Source organism: Oncorhynchus kisutch, linkage group LG13 (assembly GCF_002021735.2).
Source record: "Oncorhynchus kisutch isolate 150728-3 linkage group LG13, Okis_V2, whole genome shotgun sequence".
Classification (NCBI taxonomy): domain Eukaryota; kingdom Metazoa; phylum Chordata; class Actinopteri; order Salmoniformes; family Salmonidae; genus Oncorhynchus; species Oncorhynchus kisutch.
In genome coordinates this window covers 45,744,657-45,765,368 of record NC_034186.2, presented here as the reverse complement: position 1 = coordinate 45,765,368, position 20,712 = coordinate 45,744,657, and the positions used below count along the sequence as shown (strand labels likewise).

Here is a 20,712-nt window from a genome sequence, read left to right as displayed (position 1 = left end):
CGAGCAATTCCATTAAAAACGCACATGGAGGCCAAACCAGGCAAACTCAAATAATGACTTGCTCGCTCCCCATCGCACCGCTTTCTCCCCTCGCTGCACAGAGTGAGGAAGAGGAGAGAGAGAAACAAAGAGGGGGGGGGGGGGGGAGATCAAGTTTACAACCGTTAATGAGTCTGTAGTGTACTGTACTGTCTTTGTCCTCTCGTCTGCACCCATAGGAGAGTATCCTTCAAGTTTACTACAGCTCGGCTGGACTTTACCTGGCAGTAGGACGCGCGCATGCTTCCAGAGGAAAAACAAACATTCAGCAGCACGAGACAAACTCCATTTGTTTGAAATGAATTTAGGAAGCTTTACTGAGCTAAACCGAGCAGGTAGAGGAACGACAGTGGTTTTCTGGGGAAAGCTCAAAAACAAACGCTAACACTTTCATGCATATTGCATAAGGAAGCAGTCACAACTGCCGTCAGGGGGGGGGGACAAAACGAAAGAACGCAAGCTTATTTGGGCACAACTTAGTGGGCGACGTCAGATTCAGTGACGCACAGACAGACAGCGTTGACTCCTGCCGCTGTGCTCCGATTTTCTAGTCGGAGCCACCAGATATTAACATGGCAGTCTGTTGTCAGTTCAGCCCGGCATTATCACACAATAAGAAGTGAAATGACATTACACACACTTTGTCTATAGCCTGCTCAAAATCAAATCAAACTTCATTGGTCTCATACACATATTTAGCAGATGTTATTGCGGGTGTAGTGAAACGCTCCCGGCCTAGAGCGTACGCAAGAATGCGCACACACACACACACACACAAACCCACCCACCCACCCACCCAAACCACAATGATAATGCTTCAGTCTTCAGCACTCCTTATCAAAGCCCATCAGCTCTAACCCCAAACAAACAAGCGTACGCAAACAAATATCACTATTCGGAGAGTGAGTCATCTGCAATTCTCTTTGAAAGATGAAAGGAAGGGAAATGAATCTTCTATTCATACAGCGTGATGAACGTCCATTCACAACACTCCGCTCTTGGGGCCCACAGGGACCTGGCGCCACTGTTGTGTAGTGTCTCGCCTGTTTATTCAGCGTTCTCTATGCGCACAAGGCGTGAAAAATAGAGGCATTTTGGGTTTACATTGACACTGCCTTGGGAGGCTACAATGAGATAAGGGTAGCACGGTATCATTGCTCTGTGAACAAACACAGCCTACCAGAGTGACTGCAAGGGGACTACTAAAAACAAGAGGACCGCGGCTGTAACTAGTAGGTGCTGGTAGGCAGGACAGACGGCTGTATCGCATTAGTGGATACTCACACTGCCCCCCCAGGGCAGGTCTACCAGTTTTGACGAGCAGAAGTGACTTTTTTGTAACAGGTTAGGAGAATTCATGTGCAAGTTAGGAGAATTAGGTTAAGGTTAGGAAAAGGGTTAGGTTTAGCTAAATGTAGCTACAACCAGGCAGAAGAGTCTTGGTTTCTATTAATGCAGTTCGGCGGACAGATGGGTCAGCTATTAAAGCCTCTCAGCTTTAGTAGACAGGAAACTTGCAACAAGCCACACAGCCCAAAGTGACAGATCCTGCTCGAAGGACCATCTTCCCTGCCGCGTCAAGAGGAAGAGAGTAGGGCTTGGCAGAGAGGATGGAGGGGAACGAACGAAAGATGGGAAAAGGAGTGGACAGACGAATCCGAGAGAGAGAGAAAGAAAAAACAACAACATATGGCTTTCTTGGTGACCAAGCTGTTCTTTCTTTCACATTGCTCTGGCACTTTCCGGAGCAGCCTGTCACAAAATGGAGGGCAAAGCGCAAAGCTGACCAATTCGTCTCTATCAAATTCAGACAGAACTGTGAGGGAGGGCTCCCTGGTCAGTGGAATGTGACCAGCGCTGAGAAGGGTCTGGGTGGGGGGGGGCACGGTTGGGTTAAGTACGTCAGAGAGACCGTGTGGGGAGGAGAGGGGCTTCTAGTAGCCCTCTGGTTCTTAAAAACAGTTGGCCACACAGAGAGAGCTGAGCCCACTACTGCAGCACACTGAACTGGCGACCTCGTAACTCTGACAGGCAGCCAAGCAGAGACAAAGAGGGACTGTGTGTCGCATCATATGCGTGTGTGTGTTTACGCGCATGCGTGTGTGTGTGTGTGTGTGTTTACCCGCATGCGTGTGTGTGTGTTTACACGCGTACGCGTCCCTTACAGGTAAAGCCTAGATCAAATCCACAAAGTGCAAGAATAAAAAATTAAAATATGAACAGCAAAAAATGAAATAAAAAAGACCTAGTTTTCCTTCTGCAAGAGGAGAGGAAGACATGAATAGAAAAAGGAGATCACAAAGGAGATGGAAGAAGAAACCGCCGACTTGACACAGCTGATCCTGTGACGCGGGTCCCCTTTGCTACACGATAAACACGCTACACACAGAAACACGCGCCGATTACCTCATGCTCAGGGCGTAAAACAGCTTGTGTGAGCACTGGGCTGTGGAACCGGTATTCCAAGTATGCGTATGAGAAGACAGGTAGCATGCGTAGCAGAGTACAACACATGGATTTCAATCTACACTAGCGGTCCGCAAACGCAAATACTACTTAAAGCTAGTTTTAGTCACGGTGACCGCTAACTTCAGGGCTAAGGGACGATGGCGTCACGCTAAATCTAGCTGCAAATGCCCCAAACTACACCCGTCCATATGCAACTTCAAATGGCGGTCCGTTACAGTGCTGTGTGTTTTGTAGGGGACACTGAGGTGACCGTCTGGTCGAATGTGCATTGACCCACCTGCGTTGCCATCTTGCCGTAGTCGATCCAGCGCAGGGTGGCAAAGTTGGTGGACTCGGCGCAGTTGAAGCCGTGGTTGAAACCGGCGTGGTAGCCGTAAGGAAAGGTGACCATGAACTCACCTTCTTCCTGAGTGATCTGGAGAGAGGGAAGAGTTAAAAGTATAAAACGTCCCTCTGTCGACGTTATGATACTAAACCAACAGGACGCAGTGGTATAATCGAGTGTTACTTCCACATGAATCCATATCGGAACATTCTGTTTCGGTTTGGATGACTGACCCTGAAAACTGTAAAATAGTCGCATAAAAATGTTCAGTCGAAACACACAAAAACACACAAACATTAAATGTACATTAACTGACTGAGCATGCAAACTCATAAAACTTCATATCCATATATCGCATAAGAAAACAGTGTTATTAAGCCAAGTTTTGATGGACGGAGATGTGCCAAAATGACAAAGTAAGTTACACTCAAGGAAACTCCATTTGGACAGATAGACTTGGCAAAAACAGGGAGCGCAGGGCTAGCTCTTAATATCCACAATCATTAAGTGCTGATGGGAAGGCGGATTTGCTTTTTCAACCCCCCCCCCCCCCTTCTCTTCCTCCCTCCACCTCTCCCTCACTTGAGCTGCCTAGCGGCGCCGGCTCCTAGAGAACCATTTGCGGCGGTACAAGCGCAATTAGACTGAAGCCAGCGAGCATGGCGCAGGGAATTAGCCAGCCCGCGCAAATCAACATTTGCATTTGGTTGCGCTTCGTTCTGAGGCAGGGCCATCACTTACTGAGAGCCGGAGAGGCTGAAGAAGACACAGCTCACCGGTCTCCTCTGCATCTCTTCGAAATTAAGCCTGACAAATGATTGAGGTTTCTATTTCGACGCTCCTGGGTTTTCTGTGTTAACTATTACACTGGCAACCCCTGACAGGAATATTACATTATTTTTGCATTCAAAAGCAAAAGTTTTCTACAGCTGAACTTCAAATTACGCTAGAAGTTTTGGATCCTTGCTCTTAACTGCCTCTTCATCAATTCACCTCCTCTCTCCAAGAGGAAGGCATAATCTGTTCGCTATAACCATTGACTAGTTAGGACTAGCGCTCATGATCGAGGAGAGAGGCACATGAACTCAGCCTTAAGGAAGTGTAGAGATGGGAGACAGGCAGGCAGTGCGACGGAAGAGAGAGAGTGGGAGGTAAAACATAATAGTCCCAATATCAAAGGCCTCCTCTTGTAGCTGCAACAAAGCACAAAGCCGGTGTTATTTTTACACTCAAATCAAGGGAGATCCTCTCAGTGTGTGCCAGGTAACACGGTCCCTGTGATAACGACACCCCGAAGGAAAACGGAAAAAAGGGAAGAGAAAAATAATAACTTTGGGGAAAAGCCGAACTCTGCAGACAGTAGAGAACTGTGTATGCCCGCATTAGATACTTACACTTTTTTTTTATCTTCGATCTATTTCGCACCGTGAGAGTTTCTATCTCCTACAATTATTATCCATAGAAAAAAATTAACATAGTGATTCATTTTCTATTGCGGAAATGTGAAAATATGGAAATTGAAATGTAACCAAGACTCATGGCTCAATCTCCATCATCATTTAGTGTGAAGTGTAGCTATGGTCTTTATATAAAGATGTCATCAATCTCATTATCAACTTTTCAATACTGTGTGTGTGTGTGTGTGTGTGTGTGTGTGTGTGTACACTGCATATGCTTATTTGTGCGAGTAACGGAGTTAAAAACATACGGTAAGCTCATTCCCCCAGCTAGCTTGAAATGTTGCGGGTGGAGCCATCCAATTTGTACCTTTTGGGTGGCTCAACCCGTTGGAATGTTGTCGGGGGGGAGGGGGGGGGGGGGGGGGGGTCACATGTACTGTGAAGCAGAGGATCACTGATTCTAGACCAGTGTGGGTCAATCGGGCAGCGGAAGAAGCTAAGCTGCCAGCAGCACACTTGATCCCTGTTACATGTGTACGTTGTTGCGCAGGCCCACGTGTTCGCGCACATGTTGTCGCGTTCACTTCTACGTCCATCCATCCACTCGTCTTCTGCAATTTCCCCGTCGTTCGTCCCGTAGGTTGACAGGAGATCACCCGCACAGACACCAACTTCAGCATGCCTCCTGACCCAGCCATCCTCATCTAATGTGCCATTAACCTCCACTTTGCTCAGAGATTGTCAGGCTTTCATACACCCCCGTTAATTTTTTATCTGCGGTCGGTGCTAGAGTCAGCTCGTCATATGGCGTGTGTCCCAAATGGACCCCTATTTTCTATATAGTTCACCACTTTTGACCCGAGCCCTATAGGTCCTGGTCAAAAGTAGTGCACTAAATATAGTGCCAATTTGGGACACAGGCATGCGCTGAACCAAGCTTCCATGTCATCTTACACGTTGAAGAATTGCAATTGTGGTTCAGCAGAGGGTTCCATTCAGAGGGGTTAACACAAAAAACGGCCTTCGGAGGTCGAGTGTCTCCTTTCTGAGAGCTGTTTGACAGGTTAAAAGTGGTGGTGTGATGAAATGAGTTCTATTGCATTACCGGAATATCCGTCAAATATAGATGGTCAAATTGAGAGGTGTTAGAGGTGTGTTATTGGTTAAATGTCACACATGATTGTATGACATCAAATCAAATGGATGTGGTCGCAGAATGTAACATCACTTCATTTACTTCCTCAATTAACCCTGACGGAACATTCTGTTGCTTTCAAACTTTAGAGCCCAGGGGCTGTATGTATCAAGAGTCGCAGAGTAGGATATTGATCTAAGATTAGGTCCCCCCCCCCCCATCAGCACTCCTGTTGTGACATGCTTTATGAATTCGGGCACAGGCCTTTTCCAGACCCCAATTTCAAACCCCCCCAACTGTGTCCTGCTACCTACCCTGTCGAAGGGGATGCTGTACTTCTTCAATATGGATGGGGAGATGAGAGTCATCTTGTGGCGGAGGAAGGCGTCACAGCCCTGGGAACTGCCTGGGAAGAAACCTGCAGGTAAAAAAATACAATAAAAAAAAACGCCACATTACTAAATTGCATCCCATTTAGAGTTGAGTGGTGGGAACCCAGTTACCGAGATTTACCACCCAAAACAACTCCCTTTTCCCAGGATAAATAACTGTGAGAACCTGGTAAATTATAATAAATTGGTTATATGAACAGCACGGCGTGAAATGGAACTGTTCAATTATATGCAACGTCTAAATCTGGCTTCTCTACGGCCTCTGCATGATGAAGCATCAACGCTCAGGGTGAGGACAGACAGCCCATCTCAGTATGGAGCACAGTTCACAATGCATGTAGACCTATCATCTCATCATGGTCACTTTTTTTCTTGTGACCGGTAACCCTGCATTTGCTGTAGCATAGTCTATGCTACAGTAATATAAAGACCGAACGGGCGTCTACCCACCATTTACCCATCTCCATTTGGCTTTTGTTGGTCACATATATATATATATTTTTTAATCACAGCTGCAGATAAAAAATAATAAAAAACAGACTGTCAATCAAATATCGTTGCTTTAAAATCAGTGCACACGCATGCACTCTCTCGCAGTGTCTCCCTCTCCCCTATTCAAATTGCATCCAAAATAGATAATCCTGTTTTTGACTGATACAGTGTGTTCGGAAAGTATTCAGACTCCTTCCCTTGTCCACATTCTGTTATGTTACAGCCTCATTCTAAAATGTATTAAATAAACATTTTCCCTCATCAATCTACACACAAAAATGACAAAGCGAAACAGATATACCTGAGACCCTTTGCTATGAGACTCGAAATTGAGCTCAGGTGCATCCTGTTTCCATTGATCATCCTTGAGATGTTTCTACAACTTGATTGGAGTCCACTTGTGGGACTTCAAATTGATTCGACATGATTTGGAAAGGCATACACCTGTATGGTCGAAGGAATTGTCCGTAGAGCTCCGAGACAGGATTGTATCGAGGCACAGATCTGGGGAAGGGTATCAAAACATTTCTGCAGCATTGAAGGTCCCCAGAACACAGTGGCCTCCATCATTCTTAAATGGAAGTTTGGAACCACCAATACCTTTCCTAGAGCTGGCCACCTGGGCAAACTGAGCGATCAGGGGAGAAGGGCCTTGGTCAGGGATGTGACCAAGAACCCAATGGATACTGACAGAGCTCCAGAGTTCCTCTGTGGAGATGGGAGAACCTTCCAGAAGGACAACCATCTCTGCAGCACTGCACCAATCAGGCCTTTATGGTAGAATGGCCAGATGGAAGCCACTCCTCAGTAAAAGGCACATGACAGCACCTAAAGGACTTTGACCATGAGAAACAAGATTCTCTGGTCTGATAAAACCAAGATTGAATTCTTTGGCCTGAATGCTAAACGTCACATCTGGAGTAAACCTGGCACCATCCCTACGGTGAAGCATGGTGGTGGCAGCATCATGCTGTGGGGATATTTTCCAGTGGCAGGGACAGGAGACGAGTCAAGATCGAGGGAAAGATGCCGAGCAAAATACAGAGAGATCCTTGATGAAAACCGGCTTCAGAGCACTCAAAACCTCAGACTGGGGTGAAGGGTCACCTTCCAATAGGACTATGACCGTAAGCACACAGCCAAGACAATGCAGGAGTGGCTTCAGGACAGGTCTCTGAGTGGCCCAGGCTGAGCCCGGACTTGAACCCAATCGAACATCTCTGAAGAGAATAGCTGTGCAGCGACGCACCCCATCCAACCTGACAGAGCTTGAGAGGATCTGCAGTGAAGAATGGGAGAAACATCCCAAATACATGTGTGCCAAGCGTGTACCGTCATACCCAAAGAGACTTGAGGCTGTAATTGCTGCCAAAGGTGCTTCAACAAAGTACTGAGTAAAGGGTCTGAACACTTATGTAAATGAGCATTTCATTTATTATTACATTTGCAAATATGTCTTTAAAAAACTGTTTTTGCTTCATCATTACGGGGTATTGTGTGCAGATTGATGGAGGACAAACAAAATAATATTTGAATTTGTATTTATTAGAGATCTCCATTAGCTGCTGATAAAGCCGGAATTCTTCCTGGGGTCCAAACCTATTAAAGAGCTTACATGACATATAAAACAAAATATAATACAGTACATCATCTAACATTATTACACCACTACATATCTACAATACAAATGGTTTAATACCGCCATACAACAATACCACAATCCATGCGTATGCATGTGTCTGTACCATTGTGTCTCTTCAGAGTCCCTGTTGTCCCATAAGGTATTTTTACCTGTTTATAAAATAATAACAATAATCTGATTCTACTGCTTGCATCAGTTACCTGATGTGGAATAGAGTTCCATGTAGTCATGGCTCTATGTAGTAATGTGCACCTCCCATAGTCTGTTCTGGACTTGGGGACTGTGAAGAGGCCTCCGTGTACTTTTAAGGACCAGCTGTGCTGCCCTGTTCTGAGCCAACTGCAATTTTCACAAGTCCCTCTTTGTGGCACCTGACCACACTACTGAACAGTAGTCAAGGTGCGACAAAACTAGGGCCTGTAGGACCTGCCTTGTCTGTAGGCTTGGGCCCATTGGGCATATTTCCCTCGATGTGAAATCTTGAACTGTGAAGTGCTCTGTGAAATTGGAATAGTCAAAATCAAGGCGGTGCAAGAGCGTCATCGTCCAACATGGACTCGCATAACATATGATGGACCGTGTAGTCTCTTTCACATAGACTTCCTGCTTACGATGACCATATGACCCCGCTCTAGTGAATAAGCCACAGACGGCGCAGGACTTATGCCTAAGCTCCCCACCCAAACGGAAGACATGCAGTGCCTTCAGAAAGTATTCATACCCCTGGATGTATTCCACATTTTGTTGTGTTACTGCATGAATTCAAAATGTATTCAAATCATCCCCCCCCCTCCCCAACCCATCTACACACAAACACCCCATAATGACAAAGTGAAAACATAATTTTAGAAAATGTTGGCAAATGTAATTGAAAATGAAATGCAGAAATATCTCATTTATGTAAGTATTCACAGCCCTGAGTCAATACTTTGTAGAAGCACCTTTGGCGGCGATTACAGCTTTGAGTCGTCCTGGGTATGTCCGTATCAGCTTTGCGCATCTGGTTTTGGGGATTTTCTCCCATTCATCCTTGCAGATTTCCTCAAGCTCTGTTAAATGAGATGGGGAGAGGCGGTGAACGGCACACATTTTCAATGTGATTCAAGTCTGGGCTTTGGCTGGGCCACTCAAGGTCTTTTACATTCTTGTTCCGAAGCCATTCCAACGTTGCTTTGGCTGTATGCTTGGGCTCATTGTCCTAAATCTTCGCCCCCCCCCCCCAGTCTAAGGTGGTTTGCACACTGAAGCATGTACTCATCAAGGATTTGCCTGTATTTGGCTCCATTCAATGTTCCCTCTATCCTTACTAGTCTCCCAGTCCCTGCCGCTGAAAAGCATCCCCATAACATGATGCTGCCACCACTATGCTTCACGGTAGGGATGGTGTTAGACAGGTGATGAGCTCTGCCTGGCTTTCTCCAGATATAGCGCTTTGCAGTCAGACCAAAGAGTTACATTTTTGTATCAGACAACAAAATCTTTTGCCTTACACTCTCAGTGTCTTTCACGTCCCTCTTCACAAACTTCAGGCGTGCTGTCATGTGCCTTTCTCAGGAGTGGGTTCCATCCAGTGGTAGTACTAAAAAGTAGTACTTTAAAGTATTTATACTTAAGTTGTTTTTTGGGGAACCTGTACTTAACTATTTATATTTTTGCCAACTTTTACTTCACTACATTCCTAAAGAAAATGATGTACTTTTTACTACATACATTTTCCCTGACACCCAAAAGTTACATTTTGACAGGAAAATGGTCCAATTCACACACTTATCAAGATAACATCCCTGGACATCCTTACTGCCTCAGATCTAGCGGACTCACTAAACACAACATGATTTGTTTGTAAATGTCGTCTGAGTGTTGGAGTGTGGCCCTGGCGATCCATCAATAAAAAAATAAGTTGTACCGTCTGGTTTGCTTAATATAAGGAACTTTAAATGATTTATACTTTTAATACTTAGGTACATTTGAGCAATTCCATTTACTTTTGAAACTTAAGTATATATTTTTTTATTTACTTTTACTCAAGTAGTATTTTACTGGGGGACTTTCACTTGAGTCATTTTATATATTCATATTACTTTTACTCAAGTATGACAATTGAGTACCTTTTCCACCCCTGGTTCCGTCTGACCACTCTCTCATAAAGCCTAGATTGGTGAAGTACTTTATAGACCATTGTCCTTATGGCAGCTTCTCCCATCTGGGCCAAGTTCTGTCAGAGTGATCATTTGGTTCTTGGTCACCTCCCAGACCGAGGTCCTTCTTGCCCGGTTGCTCAGTTTGGTTGGACGGCCAAGTCTAGGCAGAGTCTGGGTAGTTCCGTATTTTTTCACTTTTCCCTATGATGGAAGCCACTGTTTTGTGGAAACTAGAACATGTTTTATACTCCTCACCAGATACATGCCTCATCCCAATCTCCGAGATATACAGACAGTTACTTGGACTTCATGATATCGTTTCTGCTCTGACATGCACTGTCAGCTGTGGGACATTATATAGACGTGTGTTTCTTTCTAAATCATGTCCAAACAATTGAATTGGCCCCAGGTGGACTCCAATGAAGTTGGAGTGACATCTCAAGGATGATCAAATTAAATTGGATGCACCTGAGCTCAATTTGGAGTGTCATAGCAAAGGGGTGCAAATACTTATTTCATTTTCAATAAACGTGCAAACATTTCTAAAAAAACATGTTTTCAACTTTGTAATAATGAGTTATTGTATGTCGATGGGTGAGAATAAAAATAATCTGTAACACAACAAAATGTGGAATAAGTCAAGGGTATGAATCCTTTCGGAAAGCACTGTAATTGGTGGTTGGAGATAAATCGGAGAAGAGCTCTCCTCTTGGTCAGACGCAGGATGTACAGGTCACAGTGCTCGGAGTCCCGACGTGGTACACATCCAGAAAGCCTTTAATTATCATAATCATTTCTTTGGTCCCACAATCCCTCCCTCCGCGCCAAACCCCGGGTCAACGTCAGCAGGTCACCGGGCCAGACTACACGGCAAGCCAAAGTGAAGAGTGAGAAAATTGAACCAGTGCCAAAATGGCACACTATGATATCAAATAACGTACGTATAGTTTTACCGTTTTCCGACCGGGCCTTTATTTTTATAAAAAATTTTCGCCGTCATACCATTTCATCTTTCTTTGTCTTTTCTCGATTGCCACGGCTTGTTCAGAAGGCGAGAGGTGCTTGTTGCCTAAATAAACTCATCCGATCTCATGTGAAAACCCTCCCTTCTCTTCCGCCTTTCTTCCTCGCTCCTCTTCAGATGACAATTCATTTCACGCCCATAGCCTCAAAGACCAGAGTCTCCTCTTCAAAAACAAAATCAGTCCTTTCCTCTTGTATATCAATAGTTTCTTGAAGCCTTCAACTTACTAGACAAGGGAAAAATATGTTTCTCTCACACACACACACACACACACACACACACACACACACACACACACACACACACACACACACACACACACACACACACACACACACACCTCTCCCGATGAGCAGTCTGTGCTGCGACTCAAAGGATGGGTAGACCGTCTGCCCAGTTAAACTTTAATATAACTGACAGTATAATCGAGGCCCATTTCATCCTTCATTTTCATTGCATTGTTTCAGAGCCTGTTTCGTCTCAAAGAGGCGTTTTCTCTGGCGGCTGCTGTGTGAGCTGATAAAGGTGAATAATGTGCCGGCGAAGCCCGCGTATTAATCCCCATTAAAATTCAGCCGGCAGTGTGGAACTCTCCCCGGGGCAATATTAACTTAAAGCTTCATTTCGTCCTTTGAGTTTGAAATTAACCCCCCCCCCCCTCCGGAAAAAAAAGGACCAGGCTGTGACTGAAATGACGTGATAAGAGAGAGAGAGAGATAGTGGTAGCAGGTGTGACTGGCTGAGAGTGTTATTTGTGTAACGTCGGGTATGTGTGATGATGTCTGTGTGATGCTTTGTACTCGTGGTCCTGTGTAACTGTTCATACAGCGACTCCGCACACTGACGACGACATATTGAAATAGATCAAAAAGCATCTCGTAAGCGTGGGAAGTAAGCATACGCATGGCTGTGGTCGGCGTTACGACTGTCTGCGTTGCTGTTACCTTGGCGTTATGTACGGGTTGCACACGACCAACAGTAAAGAGCAAACCTGTTACAAAGTGAGTGATCTGAGGAGACAAACAATGTGTAACCCTCTACTCCACAAGACATACCGAACGAATACAACGCCGCTTTGGTGTCACCCCCGATCCTCAAAAAATGGTTTCGACTGCTTGAAACTTTTGGAAAGGAAGTTTTGCCTCCCATTGTGCTCGTAAAATGACTACCACCTTTAAACTTACTTATGTAAGAAGTTTGAAACTGCTATTGGGTGAACTAGATCTACTTGAAAATACATTTTCTACTACTTTTGAATACACAAAATATATGTATTAAGACGATTATGACAAATGGTCTTTAGTTCACAGTTATTGTCCATAATGGTCTGTTACACGATTATACGACTACTGTGCAAGCCCTTTACCGTCAATACTCCACGACGTTCTTACCCATTCACAGCACAACGTGTTGTACAGTACTTGAAGAGTCACTAAATAAAAGAACTGAACTGGTCGTTTTTAGCGTTATTCACAGCCACAACAAAAAAGGGCATAGGTGTCTATAGTGCATTTTCTTTCCTGGGAAGAAGGAGCGAGAAATGTGAAAAGAAAGGCCGCACTCTCTGCGTCGTCGGCCTTTTTGAAGGCCTTTTTAAAACAGCAGTTGATGGAGAGGCCAGACGGTTAACAGGCCACATCTATAGTCACTATCGGGTGGATATTTGTTTAACATGAACCAAGGCTGTCTGTCTCAGTGTGTGTATGTGTGCGTCAGGATCTGGAGTAGTCTTACCTTGCGCCAGTCTCTCCAGCCTCTTGCCGTGCTCAGGCGGGACGGCGTACCTGAACGGAGGAGGAAGAAAAGAGAACATGAGGTGGGTGGCGGGGAGAGAAGAAGAGTGAAGATGGCGCGAAATGAAGGGAACTCCATCTCCTCCTCTTTTTTACAGTCTTTAGGAGAGGAAATGGACAATTTTATACCTCTTTTTCGCACACACAGACAGAGAGTAGTTCACCTCCACTTTACACAGCCATATACACTTCTCGCTCTCCAAAGACATAAGTCTGCTATCCCCAGTGAGAATACTCTGCTTATTATGCTTAGTTCTCTTGTCAAAGTCCTCATTACACATGCGCGAACACACACAAAACACACTTAACTCGGCTAACACTCCAAAACATTAAAAAAGGGAATTCATCAAAACCATCTTGGAGAAATCAAATGACTGAGGACTTTGTAGTGGTCTTTGTAGTGCTCCATTCCCCCGTTTCAAATGAAAATCATCAGAAAACAAGAGAAGAAGAGAGGCCAAATCTCTCTCCGTCCGCATTAAGAGACTCGGCGCTTTAATTGCTCTTGTTAGTACCACCATCATTATCACAATTATTTCCTCCAGTTTAGGGAAAGCAAAACTAGCGCCTCACCCTCCCTCTGGCCAAAGCCCTGTTTATGTGATCGGAATAGAAAGACATCTACTGGAGTATACGGCGAGACGCAGCTGTGTTAGACTGCCACCCGGTGGACTTTACAGTGAAATGCTTATTTACAAGCCCTTAACCAAAAATGCAGCTTTAAGAAAAAAATTCCCCCCAAAAGTATGAGATAAGAATAACAAATAATTAAAAGAGCAGCAGTAAATAACAATAGCGGAGCAATATACAGGGGGTGCCGGTAGAGAGTCAATGTGTCAATGTGCAGGGGGCACCGGTGTTGAGGAAATTGAGGTAATTATATACATGTAGGTAGAGTTATTAAAGTGGCTATGCATAGATAATAACAGAGAGTAGCAGCAGATTGGGGGTGGGGGCAATGCAAATAGTCTGGGTAGCCATTTGATTAGCTGTTCAGGAGTCTTATGGCTTGGGGGTAGAAGCTGTTTAGAAGCCTCTTGGACCTAGACTTGGTGCTCCGGTAGCAGAGAGAACAGTCTATGACTAGGGTGCCTGGAGTCTTTGACAATTTTTAGGGCCTTACTCTGACACCGCCTGGTATAGAGTCCCTGGATGGCAGGAAGCTTGGCAGGAAGCTAGGATGCTCTCGATGGTGCAGCTGTAGAACATTTTGAGGGGGAATAGGTTTAGTCGTGCCCTCTACACGACTGTCTTGGTGTGCTTGGACCATGTTAGTTTGTTGGTGATGTGCATGCCAAGAAACTTGAAGCTCTCAACCTGCTTCACTACAGCCCCGTCGATGAGAATGGAGGCGTGCTCGATCCTCCTTTTCCTGCAGTCCACAATCATCTCCTCTGTCTTGATCACGTGGAGGTTGTTGCACCACACGGTCAGGTCTCTACCCTCCTCCCTATAGGTTGTCTCATCCTTGTCGGTAATCAGGCCTACCACTGTTGTATCATTGGCAAACTCAATGATGGTGTTGGAATCATGCCTGGCCGTGCAGTCGTGTGTGAACAGGGAGTACAGGAGAGAACTGAGTACACACCCCTGAGGGGCCTCCGTGTTGGCAGATGTGTGGCAGATGTGTTGTTACCTACCATTACCACCTGGGGGCGGCCCATCAGGAAGTCCAGGATCCAGTTGCAGAGGGAGGTGTTTAGTGCCAGGGTCTTTAGCTTAGTGATGAGCTTTGAGGCACTATGGTGTTGAACTCTGAGCTGTAGTCAATGAACAGCATTCTCACAAAGGTGTTCCTTTTGTCGAGGTGGGAAAGGGCAGTGTGGAGTGCAATAGAGATTGCATCATCTGTGGATCTGTTGGTTCACTGTGCAAATTGGAGTGAGCCTAGGGTTTCTGAGATAATGGTGTTGATGTCAATATTACAATGCTAATAAGTCGTGTGTGTGTGTGTGTGTGTGTGTGTGTGTGTGTGTGTGTGTGTGTGTGTGTGTCTCTTCACGGGAATCAAAAGAAAACCTTGCTGGCACCCCCTGGGAATTCTCACATTCTCTAACTAACACACACCTTTGTCAGGTGTGTGTGTGTGTGTGTGTGTATTGTGCGAGTGTGTGTGCACAGATGAGCCCTTCCTTCAAACATCTAATCAGGCAATCATCACATCTACCTCTATTACATCCTCCCTGGACCACTGTTGTCATGGCAGCGGCACGTCTCCTTGCCAGCGCCCGACCGAAATAAACAAACAAAGAACACAGAGTAAATGAAAGGTCTGTGAACTTTTCCCTTTCTCTTCAGCAGTGAGATGAGATGATGTTTTCGCTGCTGCTGCTACTACTACTACTGTTGAGGAGAGGAGTCAGGAGCTGCGTGGGGGAATATTTGACAGTTTGAGGAAAAGCTTGTAGGTAAGTGTTCGACTGGTCTGTGTGTGTGTGTGTGTGTGTGTGGGGGGGGGGGGGGGTAGTGAAGTGCGAGTGCTCTAGTGAAATTGGGGCAAAGTTGATATATATCTGAACAGATGTTAGCACTCGAACACTGGTGAGTCTTCATTTGTGTGCCCCCCCCCAAAAAAAAATGATAGGCCTATTTTAACCCTGAAAATGCTTTTCTAAAATGACATAAAAATATCCATGTGACATTTTTACATAAAAGGATATACCACGACATTTCTAAATATGAATTTAACAAAACAAACTTTTTGGAGTGTCGTAGCCTCCAAGTGCTGTAGCTTGTTGTTCATGTTGGCCAACCAAAGCAGCAAAGAGGCTCAATGTGTAGTAAGTGGAGTGAGAGTTCACTAACAGAACGCAAGACGGAATGAAATTACAGAATTAAAAAGGAGTAGGCTACAATGAGCAACCAACAGGTAGGCTGTTATTTTATCTGAATGGGGGTAGAAAGCGCTATCTGCTCTAGGTTACTCCAGTCAAGACAGGCACCGTTATACGGGATGCTAAATAACATTGTGGCTGCCACAAGCGCGCTAGTCTTGCCTGTAGCCTAGTTGCCTTGGGTACTGCAGCTCTCTCTTCACCTCGTCTGCTCGCTCCCATCTCACCAGCCCCTCAGCAGCTGCAGCAGTAGAGCGCCAGCCTCTCGCTCAGCGGTATTCAGGTTCAAATCCACATGTATTTTGACTACCTGGATATCTGACAACAACAAAAAAAATCATCATACTATTCGAATAGTGGAATGATTTCAAATCCCTAGTGGGAACATGTAGGCCTACAACCAACCAACCAACCAACCACACACACACACACACAAATTCATTAAAACCCCTACATCCACTGCTCTGTCCTTCACACGCCACAGGAGATGCAGGAGCACAAACAAACCGAACGTGCCGATCTAATTGAGATGTAACACCACGTGGTATAAAACACACCCGCTCAACGGGCTGTCTTCTTAAAACCCACGCCTCCTCTCCTCGCTAGAGTCTAACGTGTTAAAGTGTCCTATTAAAAAGGAGAAACGAGTCATATTCTTATGTTTATACTAAAACACACATGGACAGGGAGGCGGGTGTGTAGACGACAAACTAGTAGCAGGGATCAACTGACAGCTTTATTAGCCTAGTGTCAAAATGCTATTTTGTCATGTTGACCATGGTCTATATGCATGAAGCCTGTCTGAGTACGAGTGCTGACACGGGATCAGTTTAGCCTTTTACATCAGGTTTGGAAGACTGATTTTGGGAACCCCCCCTTTTTTGGGGGGGATCACAATGAATAAGATTGAACCTTATCCTATTGAGGGATTCTTGTGAATGGCTAAGAATTGGGAGGATATGGGTAAGGGAAAATAGAATTTTGAAAGCGACATTTATAATTTGAACCTAAACCATGAATGCATTCAACTGGGTTACCAAGGGAACCAAAGTCATCAAAGCACGTTCAAAAGACAAAATCAATATCCTGTAGAATAAACTCTAAATCAATCACAGTACATCAGTGTTCACTATTGTTGCTCACGGCTATTAAATTAATCTGGGTTTTGATATCTAAGGATTACAACATAGGTCTTGCTGATCTACACAGCTAAACCAATTGATCTGCAACACACGGGCTTAAATACACTGAGGCACAATCCACCACCTTGCATTTCTATGAAGAATCAAGATCTTTGTCAATAAAGCACACAGAGACATTGTGGTTCAACAGACATGAGTAGTCATATTCTCGCTCTATCCTCTACTCGTCTGGGTTTCACAAAAAAAGAAGAAAAAAAGAAAGAAAAGATTTTAGCATAAAGAGATGATCGTTCGTCAATTGCCTACCAAGATGATCTAGTGCTAAAGACAATCTTTATGACTTTGGGAAAAGTCACCTGCCTAGGTCTCCTAAAAAGGATTCAGAATGCATGCCAGATAGCCAACCAGGAGGCCTGTTGCTGCCCCGCCTGCTAACAACTCAAGAGGACATTAGTAGCAGCAAATTTGATTTTGTGCATGAAGTGCCACAGACGGTCGATACTAATTTGATGTCTCTTTTCTCAGCCAGCCCTGTCGCAAAAAGCAGAGAGAGCTACTTGGTGTTCGTGTGTGTGTGTGTGTGTGTGTGTGTGTGTGTGTGTGTGTGTGTGTGTGTGTGTGTGTGTGTGTGTGTGTGTGTGTGTGTGTGTGTGTGTGTGTGTGTGTGTGTGTGTTGAAACTACTGAAACTTTAATTCCAATACATCCAAACTCTATCTTACATCTATTGGGTTCGTTTTTTCATCTGGAAAACTCTTTCATCAAGGAAACCCAATCAATATCCAAAGGTCATTATAAAAAAAAGGTGTGTATTGGTAACAGCCAGAAGACATATGGTTGTTTGAGTCTTGATTCGGTTATTCATATCCATAAGGGAATGGCAGAGCAGATGGGTTAAGATTAGAGTAGAGACATTTGGAGCAGAGATACAGTAATCATTATACACAGGCAGTTAGAAAAGCCAAGGCTAGCTTTTTCAAGCAGAAATTTGCTTCCTGCAACACTAACTCAAAAAAGTTCTGGGACACTGTAAAGTCCATGGAGAATAAGAACACCTCCTCCCAGCTGCCCACTGCACTGAAGATAGGAAACACTGTCACCACTGATAAATCCACCATAATTGAGAATTTCAATAAGCATTTTTCTACGGCTGGCCATGCTTTCCACCTGGCTACTCCTACCCCGGACAACAGCACTGCACCCCCAACAGCAACTCGCCCAAGCCTTCCCCATTTCTCCTTCTCCCAAATCCATTCAGCTGATGTTCTGAAAGAGCTGCAAAATCTGGACCCCTACAAATCAGCCGGGCTAGACAATCTGGACCCTTTCTTTCTAAAATTATCTGCCGAAATTGTTGCCACCCCTATTACTAGCCTGTTCAACCTCTCTTTCGTGTCGTCTGAGATTCCCAAAGATTGGAAAGCAGCTGCGGTCATCCCCCTCTTCAAAGGGGGGGACACTCTTGACCCAAACTGCTACAGACCTATATCTATCCTACCGTGCCTTTCTAAGGTCTTCGAAAGCCAAGTCAACAAACAGATTACCGACCATTTCGAATCTCACCATACCTTCTCTGCTATGCAATCTGGTTTCAGAGCTGGTCATGGGTGCACCTCAGCCACGCTCAAGGTCCTAAACGATATCTTAACCACCATCGATAAGAAACATTACTGTGCAGCCGTATTCATTGATCTGGCCAAGGCTTTCGACTCTGTCAATCACCATATCCTCATCGGCAGACTCGACAGCCTTGGTTTCTCAAATGATTGCCTCGCCTGGTTCACCAACTACTTCTCTGATAGAGTTCAGTGTGTCAAGTCGGAGGGTCTGCTGTCCGGACCTCTGGCAGTCTCTATGGGGGTGCCACAGGGTTCAATTCTTGGACCGACTCTCTTCTCTGTATACATCAATGAGGTCGCTCTTGCTGCTGGTGAGTCCCTGATCCACCTCTACGCAGACGACACCATTCTGTATACTTCCGGCCCTTCTTTGGACACTGTGTTAACAACCCTCCAGGCAAGCTTCAATGCCATACAACTCTCCTTCCGTGGCCTCCAATTGCTCTTAAATACAAGTAAAACTAAATGCATGCTCTTCAACCGATCGCTACCTGCACCTACCCGCCTGTCCAACATCACTACTCTGGACGGCTCTGACTTAGAATACGTGGACAACTACAAATACTTAGGTGTCTGGTTAGACTGTAAACTCTCCTTCCAGACCCATATCAAACATCTCCAATCCAAAGTTAAATCTAGAATTGGCTTCCTATTTCGCAACAAAGCATCCTTCACTCATGCTGCCAAACATACCCTTGTAAAACTGACCATCCTACCAATCCTCGACTTTGGCGATGTCATTTACAAAATAGCCTCCAATACCCTACTCAACAAATTGGATGCAGTCTATCACAGTGCAATCCGTTTTATCACCAAAGCCCCATATACTACCCACCATTGCGACCTGTACGCTCTCGTTGGCTGGCCCTCGCTTCATACTCGTCGCCAAACCCACTGGCTCCATGTCATCTACAAGACCCTGCTAGGTAAAGTCCCCCCTTATCTCAGCTCGCTGGTCACCATAGCATCTCCCACCTGTAGCACACGCTCCAGCAGGTATATCTCTCTAGTCACCCCCAAGACCAATTCTTTCTTTGGCCGCCTCTCCTTCCAGTTCTCTGCTGCCAATGACTGGAACGAACTACAAAAATCTCTGAAACTGGAAACACTTATCTCCCTCACTAGCTTTAAGCACCAACTGTCAGAGCAGCTCACAGATTACTGCACCTGTACATAGCCCACCTAAAATTTAGCCCAAACAACTACCTCTTTCCCAACTGTATTTAATTTTTATTTATTTATTTATTTTGCTCCTTTGCACCCCATTATTTTTTTATTTCTACTTTGCACATTCTTCCATTGCAAAACTACCATTCCAGTATTTTACTTGCTATATTGTATTTACTTTGCCATCATGGCCTTTTTTTGCCTTTACCTCCCTTCTCACCTCATTTGCTCACATTGTATATAGACTTGTTTATACTGCATTATTGACTGTATGTTTGTTTTTACTCCATGTGTAACTCTGTGTCGTTTTATCTGTCGAACTGCTTTGCTTTATCTTGGCCAGGTCGCAATTGTAAATGAGAACTTGTTCTCAACTTGCCTACCTGGTTAAATAAAGGTAAAATAAAAAAAAAAAAAAAAAACAGTGCATTCAGAAAGTATTCAGATCCCTTCACTTATTCCACATTTTGCTGTGCCTAGCCTTATTCAAAAAAAATATTTTTTTAAGTATTATTCTACACACAATACGCCACAACGACAAAGAAAAAAACTTTTTTTTTTAAAGAAATGTTGGCAAATTTACATAAGGTTTTAAACACTTTACTCTACTTTGCTGAATCACCTTTGGCAGCAATTACAGTCTTCTTGGGTATGACTCTGCAAGCTCTGCAGATCCTCTCAAGCTCTGTTAGGTTGGATGAGGAGCGTTGCTGCACAGCTATTTTCAGGTCTCTCCAGAGATGTTCGATTGGGTTCAGTCCGGGCCACTCAAGGAAGTTGACGGTTGTCCGGAAGCCACTCCTGTGTTGTCTTGGCTGTGTGCTTCAGGTCGTTGTCCTGTTGGAAGGTCAACCTTCGTCATCAGTCTGAGGTCCTGAGCGCTCTGGAGCAGGATTTCATCAAGGATCTCTCTGTACAATGCTCCGTTCATCTTTCCCTCAACCCTGACTAGTCTCCCAGTCCTGCCACTGAAAAACATCCCCACAGCATGATGCTGCCACCACCATGCTTCACCGTAGGGATGGTGCATGGTTTCCTCCAGACGTGACACTTGGCATTCAGGCCAAAGAGTTCAATCTTGGTTTCATCAGACCAGAGA

At 44.9% G+C, this 20,712-nt stretch overlaps 1 protein-coding gene across 1 annotated transcript in view; it reads right to left on the bottom strand.

Moving 5' to 3' along the window:
* Positions 1-20,712, bottom strand: part of LOC109902269 (lysine-specific demethylase 4B) — a 98,829-nt gene that overhangs the window by 39,059 nt on the left and 39,058 nt on the right. The window contains 3 exon segments of the mRNA XM_031786392.1: positions 2,786-2,923; positions 5,683-5,786; positions 12,794-12,843. Coding sequence (XP_031642252.1) covers positions 2,786-2,923; positions 5,683-5,786; positions 12,794-12,843 — 292 coding nt within the window.